Raw genomic sequence first — 12,879 nt, forward strand, 5'->3', positions numbered from 1 at the left:
AAAATACAAGTCACCTTTCAAGAGCTGTGGGTATTTGGTATGAACTAGGTTGGTAAGATCTCCACCATCATCCAAAATCATGTTGAGGGGCTGCCCATCCTTGAAGTACAGGGTCTGCTCAATGCACCACAAATATTCCTCATCGGTCTCCCCTTTCCAGGCAAACACTACATGGGAACAAACACACACAATTAGCCAGTTTCTTACTCAGCATGTAGTAAAACAGCCAGAGGAAGATATCAGCAGCAGCTCTCAGTAGCAGAGCCAACAGACAGATGATTATCTGTGCCTGCAGGCCAGAAAACACATTTGCATTGAAAAAAAGATCTCAGAATGACCAGAAGTGAAATCACTTTGCCTTCTGTCCCAGGCCACAAACTTGGTCAAAATTTTGAGACTTCACTGCTCTCATTCTTCTTCCATGTTAAGAGGGAGAAGGCAAAGCAAACTAAAGCAGACTCACATCCACAACACCCCACTTGCTCCTCTAATACACCCTGCATTACCAGGAATTAGAAATAGCCACTGGATATATTGATACAGACAAATGAAAACACAACTACAGCATTTTCTAGCACAGCAGAAAAGAGGGACTAGACTTTAGCATGAGCTAAGCACCAGACTACAAACTCTTCAGCAACTTTGAGTTTAAATTCTAATCTCTAGCACAGCACTAAAATCCAAGCTGCCGTGCCTTGCCTGCTCTTATGAGGGCACATTTCTCTATCAGTAAATCTACCAACAACACCCAGCTGCAACCACTAGCATGTTGTATCTAGCAGTATTTTTGCCTTTCCAGGCATTTGTACTGGTTTCATGCTATACTTGAGCCTCAGTGGTACTCAGCCATTCAAACATATATTAGACACGTGATTTACATATCCCAACATTTAGCAAAATTGTTGTGTTTTCACTGTTTACACAGAAAACTAACCCTAAGCTAAAAGAGCCAATCATGCAACTGCGCCTTCTGAAAAAATGTACATCAGTATCTCATATTGTATCCAAAGGATCAGCATTCCTCCAAGGTCTCAAATTCAGCATGTGAAGTTTAATAGTAACAAAAAGAGCAAGTTCCACAAAACAAGGATACCAAGGGCAAAGGTCAAAAACGTAGACAAACACTCCACCTGTAAACTGCTCTTCAGCTGAGTTTTGGGTGTTGACAGCAGTGAGGAAAGCAATATCCTAACATCAAATCTACAGAGTCCCGCCTGGTCCTTTAACATCCCATGCCAGAGACAGGCAGAAGAGGTGATGCCTGCAGCTAGTAATGCCAAAGGAGCTGATGAAGGGACCACTTTCTTCTGTTACCTTAGAATGGACCACAGCTGGGGAAAGACTTGTGGCAATAGCTAATTATAACAGAAATTAAAGAACCTCTCAAAGCAAAGCAGCAGGCTGCCAGAAATCCGATTTAGCCTCTACCAACATCCAGACTCAGGCCAGGCAGTTTCCAGCACATAGCCATGAGGACTATGTCCTTAAGCTGAGTAACAGCAGACAGCTGAATCTATTCATACTGATCCACAAGGAATTGCTCCTTAATGGAAGGTGACAGTAACAAAACAGCAGCATACTGATAAACTGCTTCAGCAATATTAGGGCAGCACCACAGCTGGCCTAGCTCTAGCCTAAAAATATGTTGAGTATTGACCCTGTCACTGTAACAGGGCACACTGCAGTTATCCCTTCACTGACCCCTATTTAGCACCAAGCTTGGTGGAAAGCACCAAACACCTCCCTCTACACACACCTACACACCAATCCATTTAATTACCCAGCCCATTCAATCATCTTAATGACCAGGCTTAAAGCTGGTAACATACAGCCAGGCTCTTTCATAGCCTAACACCAGCCATTGTCAGGAATACTACACATAGTCTGATGCAATGCAGCTTGAATCAAATGTCCTGTTTGTAACAATCATTGCTTTTGATGGGCTATTTCTATCCTGAAGCTTGTTCAGAAGAGCTTGATTTGTACACAGTTTGATTTAGCTAGAACAGGCAGTACACCCCAACTCAGAGCCAAATTAGGACATGGAAAACTTACCAGGGATACCAGCTTTTGCAATAGCAGCTGCAGCGTGGTCCTGAGTGGAGAAAATGTTGCAGCTTGACCATTGTACCTGGAAAACAACCCAAGTTTTGTTTGCTGAACAAAGTTCTGAGATATCAGGCACTCTCTTCCAGCCACAGGAGTTAAAAAGGGAGCAAGAGCAGAAAGGCCTATTAGTGCAGATTCCTGCTTTTCTCAGTAGCTCTGCAAAGTTAAGGTGAAAACTAAGTATCTGACTAAGCCAGGGAAAATAACGTCACTTTGGGAAAGAACATAATGGAGCCATCTCCTTACTCGTGAGAGCTTCTGCCAGACAGCCAGAGCATACATTCAGCTATAGATCTTCAGGAAGTGCACAGTAGGGTGGGTATAGAAAGTTTTGGTCAATAAAGTTCAGAACAGCCACATAGCAAGTGTCCACTGAGGGATATGGACATGCAGCAACACACCTGCTGGCACTCAGAACAGAAATGCAGCTGAAACACTACACTCAATCAACAGGCATTCTCCAAGATTATGCTCACCCAAACTCCCACTCTGTGCTCCAGTCATGGAAGCTTTTCCAGCTGAGCTAAGCATTTTCCACACAGATTTCATAACTAGGCTCAGGCACCTAGAAAAGCAACAGCATGTTGCTGAGTTGCACTGAAAAGTATCAGCATACTTACTGCATCTCCCCAGCAGGTATAGAAACCACCACATCCCAGAACCACCCAAGTTCTCACTCTGCTCCCTACAGAGCTGACTGGCAGGTATTTGCATGCTTATTTGTAACAGACCTTGAGGAGAGAGGGCAATAAGGCATAATTTCAGCCTGTTTTCAGATACTCATCCCATTTCATCAAGAATCAACACTTCTAAGTAAGGGCTGCAGCAGTAGGATGCACCTCATCTGAGTCTACACAACCAGCACTTGTCAGTGAAAACACACCTGGAAGGACCACAGGAAAACTGAATTCATGACCTTAAGCACTGCACCTGGGTTTTTCTAAGCTCCCTCCATATCAGTACAAATGACATCAAGAGGTGTCATGGAATTCAAAGTATACAGAATACCCGTATATTGTTTACACTTCAAGCACCTGATACAAGACATAGGCCACTTCAACTCTGCACCATCAGATCTGTAACACCAGTCTCTGATAATGGCACAGACTCTAGAATAACTGGCATACCTGATAGGCTCAGAGCCTAATATTTACATAACTGGTTATGAAGAGAATGCATTTTTATTACAATTTTAGAACTTATACTCTGATGCACACAGTATTTAATCTACCTTTGTTAACCTAGCCAAAAAAGGGATACCAAGATTACTATGCTGCAGTGAGCCACATCCTCATTACGTAGGGTATGGTTTCATCAGTTTCACTCCTCCCTCTCAGGCACCAAACTTCTGGCAGAACAGATGAACCAGGGCTGAATCCAAACTCAAGTCCAAGTCTAAACTAACATGCAGGCATCAGGACAAGGAAGGAGCTAACATGACAGCACACATCTTAAAGGCTCAACCATAACTTATGCTTACAGGAACCAAATCTCTGCAGGTACCTCCCTGAATGACTTGGATGAATGCCATGCAACACTGATTTGGGGCTGTGCTCAGACTAAAGCAGTTTGGCAATGTTTAAGCAAGCACACAGCTGCTGCCTAGGCCAGCCATACTGGGATACAGCAATCAACAGGAGCAGCAAGGAGCTTCCCAAATTTCAGTGGCTACTGCTTTCTTTTAAATCCTCTGGAAGGACAAAAGCTTCATCCACAGAGTAGCTGGAATAAAGCCAGGACTGTACCTCCACATCAAAGCTCTCCTTCAGCATTGCACCACTTGCAACCATGGAACAGCTCTGAACAGGCTGAAGAACACCTGCATGTGCCTTGGCCAGGCTGACCTGCCATGCTGTCTAGACCTAGCCCTCCACTCTTTGAGGAAATACCTTAGCTGCTACAGAGAGAGCACTTCTCCCAGTACCTTTCAATCAGCATGACACAGCTCAACTCTTTTAACCATTCCCAGGGAAGAATCCCATACAGGGCACCACTGGGCAGCCTGAGTTCAGGCAGCTAAACTTCAGGAAGAAGGAATTTCAGATCACATATGTACTTAACATAATCCATCATCAAGTTCCAGTCAGCTCCCCACTCAGCATGCAAGCTATGTGGATTATGCTCAGATGCCCGGCTCTCCTCTTGCCCTGTACAGCAAACACTCAGCTAGATGTTTGGGCTTCATTCAGCAAGCCAGGCAGAGGACACAATGCAGTAATTGGCTTATAAGTATCTCCATCTTTAACATGGACCAGGGCAAGTGGTCCATAATCACACAACAAATTAAAAGTCAGTGGAGTTCCCAGCCCTCGATCACCGAACCACACTGCCTCCCTGTTGTTTTCCTGCACAGCTCAAGGGCCAGCATGAGCTCTCAGAAAGCTTCATTAGTTTTTGCTGACTTTACCCAGGGCACGGTGTGGTTCTTAACACAGGTTAATCTTCGCTGGAGGCAGTCACTAGAGCTTCAGCATTACCAGCAACAGCACTGCATGCCCAAGCACAACACAATTGCGTGGGAGCAGCTTTCGGCACTGCCGCTCAGGGTGCTGTACATACACACAGTTGACGGAGCTGCTGAAGCCAGCAACCAGCCCAAAACAGGCACTAATGAAGATGCAGCTTGTCCAGAGGGAAGACACATACCACATCTCAGAGGTGCATGCAGCACAGGTGACAAGCTTTTTGCTTAAGGAGAGAAGACATAATCCATCCACCTGGAGATTGCAGCATGGTCTCTTCCAAAAAGTACAGACATTTGCCAGGATCCCCTAAGGTAATTACATAAGCAGAAGCAGTGCCCCAGGCAGACCATTACCTAAGAGCACACTGAAGAAGAAACTCAAGAGACACTTTACCTCAGCTCCCAGCTCTATAAGGGTCTCTATGAGAACTGCTGTCTGCACTGTCATGTGAAGGCAACCAGCGATACGTGCACCTTTCAGCAGCTTTGATGCAGCATACATCTCCCGCATCTTCATCAGCCCTGGCATCTCATTCTCAGCAATCTCAATCGCCTTGCGACCCCAGTCTGCAAGGCTGATGTCAGCTGCAAGAGAAGGAAGACAGGTGTCAGAGTTTAAATAGCCAAAACCTTGGTATCTGTTCACACACTTGTGGATAGGCATTGGCTGCAACAGCTGAACTGAACACCCAGCAACAGCTAGGAGACAGAGTTGGGGGAAAAACAGACCATATTCCAGTTACTCCCTGCTTTTTTACTATGGTACACAGGCTTTCAAACAAGTTTAGACCAAACCTAACAGCTCCTCTGAAAAAAGCATGCTCCTGTATGAACACATTAATCAACTGTGACCTAGTGTGCAGATATCCTGAGGTCCATTAATTCAGTAAGCCCCAGACTTAAGCATTCCTCCTTACATATACTGCCCAAGGGTCTGACACTTGCTACAGAGATTTACTTCCACAGTATTAAGACTTTCAGGGCTAGGGGGGCTGCCTGTATGGCAATAGCTTCCCCACATGAGAACACACATAGCATGCTCCCTGCCAAGCGCACCAGGAGCTGAGCCCAGACCAGCTCCCCTCTTAAGAGCTAAGCTGCAGGGTTCCTACCCCCGTGGATCCACAAAGATTATTTTCAAGGCATAACTACCTTAGTTACAAGTCAACTTCTGCCTTTGTAAAAAGGATCTATAGTATTAAAGTTCAGCAAAAACTGAACAAAAGAGACTTCTGACAGCCTAGCTCTCAGTAAAAAATACTGTGCTCGCCATGGACGTCTGACTCCAGCCTTAAAAAGACAAGGGTCAAACAGCTAATGCCTAGGTGCGCCACTTTGTGGCATCAGCCAAGATCGAGTGTCCCTCTGACTCGGTTAGCTCTTTCAGAAGCTTACCATGTCACTTAAGAACATGGTCAGACACTTTTCTTTCACCTACCTAGCAAATACAGGCCATTGAAAGCACTCGGGAACACAAGGACCTCTGAGTCAGACTGCTGCATTTAATAAAGACAAGCTAATTGCATTTTGCTCCAGAATAAAGCCCAGGGGCCACTGAAGCTATTGCCTACACTTTAGCTACCTGGTGCACAGCCTCTACACCAACAGGGGACTTAAAAAAGCCCAGGCAATGGAAGGACCATGGAAACAACTATATCAAGAGGGGGAGGTCTAGAATCTTACCCCTCTTAAGGACTCAGTAGTCTTACAAGGGCTGCTTAAAAAAAAAAATCTGGTAGTATTTTAGGTTCATAGCCTCCAAGTCAAATTATTTATGAATCTGAGCCTTATAGACAAATGTTCTTCTCTTCGAATTTAGCCTTCAAAGAACACATAACTCCTTAGAAAAATTAGGGGTCTTGTGGAGTTTCAGGTCTACAAAACCTTTAGAGAAGTGTGTAACACGGGTCCTAGATTTAAAGATAACTTTCACATTCGGAGTGAAAACCTGTCCCCAGCGCAGGGCTTCTGGTGGGCAGTCGGAACAGGAGAAGGCCTACGGACAGGGCAGCCGGGGTCGCCCACGCCGCGGGCTCCGGCGCAGGAAAGCAGCAAAATCGCGGGTAGAAACCCCGCGGGTGCCGCGCTGCGGAAAGAGACAGCCGCTCCAGAGAGCCGGTGCAGCACCCCCGGAGGCCCCCTTCTTTCTCCGCGGGTGTATCATCAGCACGGGTGCAAACGCAGCCCTGCCCCACAGCGTGGAGCGGGGCTTCAGGCTTAGATTCCCTGCCTGCCCTGCTGCCCGCGCTCCCCGCCCCCCGCGGCGGCACGGCGAACAGGCAGCTGCCATCTTCCCTCCACCGCCGCATCCAGCCGCGGCAACGGGGCCGCGGAGCCCCCGCTGCGCTCCGCGAGGCTCCCCGGCACAGCCGCGGCCCGCCTTGCCCCGGCCGCAGGGGAGCCGTCAGAGCCCGGCGGGGAGCGGGCTAGGCTAGGCCCGGGGCTCGCACTCACCCACTTTGTACGGCAGCCTGTCCGACATGCTGGCGGGGCCGCGGCAGCCGGCGGAGGAGAAGGCAGCGGCAGCCCCGAGCGCGCTTTAAGTAGAGGTGGCGCCGCCGCCTGCATGGGGCGGGGCGCGCTGGGGCCCGGCCACTGTGAGCGTGAGGGGGTTCTCCCCGGCTGAGCCCTGCCTCCCCGGCCGCCCCCGGTCCGCCTCCCCCGCGGCCGGACAGGTCCCCGGAGCCCCCTGGTGCCTGGGCTGTCCCCAGAGGCTGCCCCCCTTTAACCCCTGCAGTGCCACAGGGACTCCAGAGGCCTCCTCTGCCCCTGGGACCAGAGCGAGCCCCAGAGCCACCCCAGGGCAGGCTCTGGTGCCCACTGCTACCTGGAGCGGCCCTGCCGCTCGCCACCACCGGTGCCAGGACAGGCCTTGGAGCCACACAGGAGCAGGGCGGGTCTGAGGGCAGTGGGCATGGAGCCACTGCGGGCACCGACCAGGCAGCACACCCCATCCCACTGTCCTGGGAGGTTCCCCGAACGATCCCATGATTTCTTTAGTGTAGGCAGTTACTCTGTGGCATGCAGACCCTTTGCTGCAGCAGGGCCGAGGGCAGTGTACAAGTCAGCCAGTCAGGCCTGCAAGGCCAGGCAGCACGCTGCTGAGATGCCACGCAAACAGAGCTGAGGCATGGTGCGCGAGTCGCTCGTCTGCCTGGACCTTGGACTTGGCTGTGGCCTGTTCCTCTTTCCAGCCTACAGCCAATTTGCCAGGTGCTGGGCAGCAACGGCGCAGGCAGGCCTGCCGGCCCCTGCCCCCAGCCACAGCCAATGCCTGCTGCACACGCAGGAGGCAGAGCCCTGCCTCAGCCTTGTCTGGGGGTCACATGTACATTCACTCCTGTTCTAACATCTGAAATATGTTTTTCATAAGCCTCAGTCATAAACTGGGGTGAACTTTGCAACCAGGGTGTTATACACCTCTTTTTTTATCCGTGAAATACTTGAAGGTGAGGGTTTCCTCATACTTACCCAGAAATTCTCACTGAATTATTTTGCAAAGTTCGAAATAATTCTCAGTGCAGAGTTCACCCTGTGAAATGTATATTGGCTTTCGCAAAACGAGAACACAGAAATTTGCCTAACTACTGCATCAGTTACATCCCGAAAGGATGTTTGCCTCACTGCCACTAAATTAAGCCTTAACACGGGAAATATGTAGTTAATATATTCCAAGCATCAATTGTATTTTATAGTTTGTAGGTAATAAATGGGCACAAGCAGAATATGTAGTTTCTTTTGATGAGATAAGACATCCTGTAACTCAAGTAATTAAAGGATGTGTAGATAGATTTGTGAAAACATAGAAAAACAGACACATGGACTCAAGGACAAGTAAAATTGAGAACACAAGTAAGAAGATAAGGAGTGATTTGTTAGCATGAGAACAACATTTTGGGGGTCAAAGATTATTTGACATGAAAGATACGAGAAGAACAAAAGAAAACCAGGAGTTTAATGTGAAAATATTAAAAAGTGTGACTAGAGGAAAATGACAGGGTGAAAAGTGCAGCCAGAGGAAGACTACTGACTTCATCCCTTGCAGATCTCCGAAGGCCGCCAGAGGAAGACTACTGACTTCATCCCTTGCAGATCCCCAAAGGCCCCTCCGAACCACAAGAGACGCGCGCAAGGGGGGGTGGTCTGGGGTGGAGTTATGTTAATAGCTACCTGAAATATTAAAATAACCCCTTTGAAATACCACAAACACAGTGTATAAAAAGGCAAGTTTAGGTATAACCGGTGCGCCTCTGGTTTTGACCATGCGCCCAGCACTGTTTGCCTTTGTTCTATAATAAACTTGTAAAATTCAGGAAATTCAGCGTGAGTGCATTTCTCACAACCCCGCGACTCCAACTCACAGTGCTCCCCATAAAATGAAGTTCAATATTTGTTACCTGAGGAGCAGCTGATCTTCAGTGACCAGTCCTACAGTGAACAGTTGTCCTGATTTCAGCTGGGATAGAGTTAATTGTCTTCCTAGTAGCTGGTATGTTTTTGAGTTCAGTATGAGAAGAATGTTGATAACACTGATGTTTTCAGTTGTTGCTAAGTAATGTTTAGTCTAAAGTCACTGATTTTTCAGCCTCTCATGCCCAGCCAGCAAGAAAGCTGGAGGGGCACAGGAAGTTGGGAAGGGACACAGCCAGGGCAGCGGACCCAAAGTGGCCAACAGGGTATTCCATACCATGTGACGTCACATCTAGTATAGGAACTGGGGGAGTGGGGGCAGGGGGATCGCCTCTCGGGGGACTAACTGTGTGTCAATTGGCGGGTGGTGAGCAATTGCACTGTGCATCATTTGTACATTCCAATCCTTTTATTATTACTGTTGTCATTTTATTAGTGTTATCGTTACCATTATTAGTTTCTTCTTTTCTGTTCTGTTAAACCGTTCTTATCTCAACCCACAAGTTTTACTTCTTTTCCTGATTTTCTCCCCCATCCACGGCAGGGGGGTGGTGAGTGAGCAGCTGCGTGGTGCTTAGTTGCTGGCTGGGGTTAAACCACAACAACAGTTCACACAGAGAGACAGAAGTCCCAGGAGGAAACCTGTAGCCCTACAGCCAGTACACGTGCAAGCGGTAACGCTTGTGTTTGATATTTGGAGTGCTGCAGGTGCACTGGCACACCTGATACCATACCAAGCAGTTCTGTAAATCAAAAGGTGCCCAGAGGAGTAGCATGTCTGTTCCCCTGGGACAGGTTCATCTAATTCAGTCATGCTTTCATTGGTTTACATCACCAACAACCTTTTTGTCACAGCTTGAATGCACCAGCTCACAGCAGCAGGACAGGAGTTCGGGCTCTGGCAGTTCCCCACTCACTCGTCCAAGACACCAAGGCTGTATCGCTGGCAGACTGTAGTTTCTGCATGCTCCTCCACACCTGCCACCGCTGACAGGCAAACAGGGGAATTCCCGATAGCTCTACATTATACAGTGTGACTTAAGGGCAACAGAACGCTCCAAGTGTGCCTTGTGTTAGGTGTCAGCCCACAGTTTCCCTACCAAACCTGATCATCAGTTTGTCAATTATAGTCAATGTCTTTATGCACTAACCCACAGCTACACATAAAAGGTACTTCCTAAATTAATGAGCAAGGCCAGAACAAAGACATCATTTCATACAACTCCCACTAATTTCAGCTCAAGGCATATTTCCCTGTGAAGGCTGAAAGGGACCAGCACCTGACTGCAGCTAAGCCAAGGAGTGGGTGGCAGGAGCTGACAGTATTTATTAAATGAGGACAGATCAGCCCTACCTAGCATGAAGGTGCTCCAACGCTTGTCTAAGTATTCTCAGTTGTTTGTAAGTGCATAAGGAGTGCTTGAAGACAAGTCATGCTAGCTGCATGGTTTGCCCTGACCCTCTGATTCAGGAGATTAATACCTCATAGCACTGTATTGTACTACATCTTAATGTGTAAGTAGTCAGTGCCTTGACTACTCATACACACTCTGGTCCTTTCATTGTTGCCGTTACTGGTGGATTTGGGACACCAGATGGCACAAGATAGGCACAAAATGGAGGGAATGGGATGTAGTAAAGAAGACGACACAGGAAAAAGAACTGAAGAGCACAAAACCCCACTACCTAACAGAGGACATGAAACAATAACAGGATGTTATTCATGTTATACAACCTGTGACTGTTTCATTTACTGTAGTAGTTCAAGTAGAGAAGTTCTGGGTTGTAAATTTAAATATCTCACAGTCAGCGAAAAGCTGTGAAACTCAGCGAAAAAAAACACTTTTCAAAAAAATGAGAATATGACATTTCTTCAGAACTATATTTAAAGAAAGATTAGTCTTACTAGCGTGGCTAGGAAATACTGTAGATTTCAAGACTAGGAGAAAACATCAGTCTAAGCTTCTGTATATACAGGTGATACTTCACACAAGTACTCCATACAAAGCCAGTTAGTTGCTTGACTGGGGCAATTTATATATTATATACACTATAGGAAGGATTTTGTGCAATCTGATACAATTTTTTATAAAAAGAATGCCTGTGATTTGTTCACCAGGATTGACAGTGCACTGGGAGGATCTGTGCTGAGTGTGATTAGAAATGTACAGAAAATGAGGCTGTTGTTCACAGGACTTCATTTGTCACAGCAGGTAGAAGATGGGTATCAGAGTGGCAAGAATGGTTTGACAATTAATGCAATGGGAGCATGGGGAACTGGGTTCTATCCCTACCATAGCACATCATCCGCTGGTGGTGCTGGCTCAGTCCCTTAGGATCAGGCTTGGCATGAGTGATCATTAATTGCATACTCATTTTCTAGGTGCCCATGACAAGCATTCTCTGCTCTTTCCTATTCTTTGACCAATGTTCCGCCAGGCTGCATGGCCTGAAGTCCAGAGTACATCACTGACCTTAGAAAATACAGCACAATGCCAACTACTCTGACAAAACAAACCCTGCATGTCTCAAAGTGGTACCCACAAACAGTGAGAACATTTGATGTTATATTCTGTATCTCAGTTCACCCTTACCCATAAACTGCACGCAATGATTTCACTTTCCCACAAACTTACATACACATTGCAAAAATAAATTAATTTCTGCCTGTGAAGCACTATGATATAGTGGTGGCAGCATTCAGAAGTACCCTGAATTAGGAAACTAATGTTGTTTTGCCCTGCATAGAGGTTTGATGAGGAGTGAAGGAGAAACCCCATAGTGAATGATGCAGATGAAAGAGGTGTTGCATAACTACTGGTCCAGCTAGCACAAGCCATTCTGTGCAGTGGGGCAGGTACAGTGTTTGATGATCCAGTTAGATCATATCATCGTAAATGTCTCAAGCTGCCTAATGAAGGTTGTAACAGTGATGCCATCACTGGCGTCTTCTAAGTAAAGTGCTTTGCTCTGTAGCCTTACCTCTTGTGAGGGCCTAAGCCAGCAGCTGAAGGCTGCAGCAGCATTCTTACATGCACACTGGATGACTCACACTGCTAATTTAGCTTAGCAGGGGTCCCATGTAGACTAGAGCCCTTGTTGTTCAGGCCTTAAATTGGCTTTTAATGTAGTGCTGTTAGGGGTAGCATAGACATACACTTAGAATACTCACAAACGTGTTACAGCTCAAGCCACAAGTAAACTCTCCGTACCTGCCTCAAGCATAAACTCCGCGACGTGTATTGCCTCGTGTGTTTGCACAAAGTCCTTCACAATGTGATTTCCCCCTATCATCTTGCGCAGCAGTACAGAATAACACCACTGGGGATCTAGTTCAGTTAATATTATCTCAATCTATAGCAACATTTATATTACTATAGCAAGCATTAGTATTATGATGATAATACCATTTGCCCCAATGATATTAAATTCAACACATTCCAGATTTGCCGCAGCTGACTTTCTCCTCCCCTCCTCATTAAATGCTTCTGCACTTTACCAGGTCCTGATTTTGTTTTTATGGTACCATCCACCTTCCATCATTAACTGCCCAACAGAGGGCAGAGAGAGCCCTCTGAATGAGGACTAGCAACATTTAAATAAGAGTTTGGTATGATCAAGCTGGTACCTTTTGGGAAGAGTATGGTTAGTCCAAGGGTTAAAAGGAGGCTATGTTTTTGTTGCAAGAACACTAGAATTTACTTACTTGTGAACATGCTGTCTGTACACCCAGTGCAAGCACGAACCGAAGCAAGAGCTGGAAGATAATAAATGAACTGGTGTGAAGGAAAGTTTGCACTAATTTTACCTCTTGTCTCTTATTTTCCTTATACCCCCAACAAGAGAAAAAAACACCAGGTTTTGTTTCTTAGAGGAACCCTGGGGCCAGCCTGTTA

The 12,879-nt window shown here is 46.8% G+C and overlaps 1 protein-coding gene across 2 annotated transcripts in view; it reads right to left on the reverse strand.

Annotated features, from left to right (window-relative positions):
* The window catches only part of AHCY (adenosylhomocysteinase), a 29,111-nt gene extending 21,964 nt beyond the window's left edge, over window positions 1-7,147 (reverse strand). The window contains exons 1-4 of one of the 2 annotated variants that reach the window (XM_052790204.1): window positions 7,028-7,147; window positions 4,968-5,158; window positions 2,056-2,131; window positions 15-167 (exon numbers count right to left, since the gene is read on the reverse strand). In XM_052790204.1, the coding sequence (XP_052646164.1) occupies window positions 15-167; window positions 2,056-2,131; window positions 4,968-5,158; window positions 7,028-7,055 (448 nt within the window). In that variant the 5' untranslated portion in view covers window positions 7,056-7,147. The remainder of the gene's footprint in view (window positions 1-14; window positions 168-2,055; window positions 2,132-4,967; window positions 5,159-7,027) is intronic. The other variant, XM_052790212.1, reaches the window with a different exon arrangement.
* Window positions 7,148-12,879: the final 5,732 nt, after the last annotated feature.

This window comes from Harpia harpyja, chromosome 1 (genome assembly GCF_026419915.1).
Source record: "Harpia harpyja isolate bHarHar1 chromosome 1, bHarHar1 primary haplotype, whole genome shotgun sequence".
NCBI classification, from domain to species: Eukaryota; Metazoa; Chordata; class Aves; order Accipitriformes; family Accipitridae; genus Harpia; species Harpia harpyja.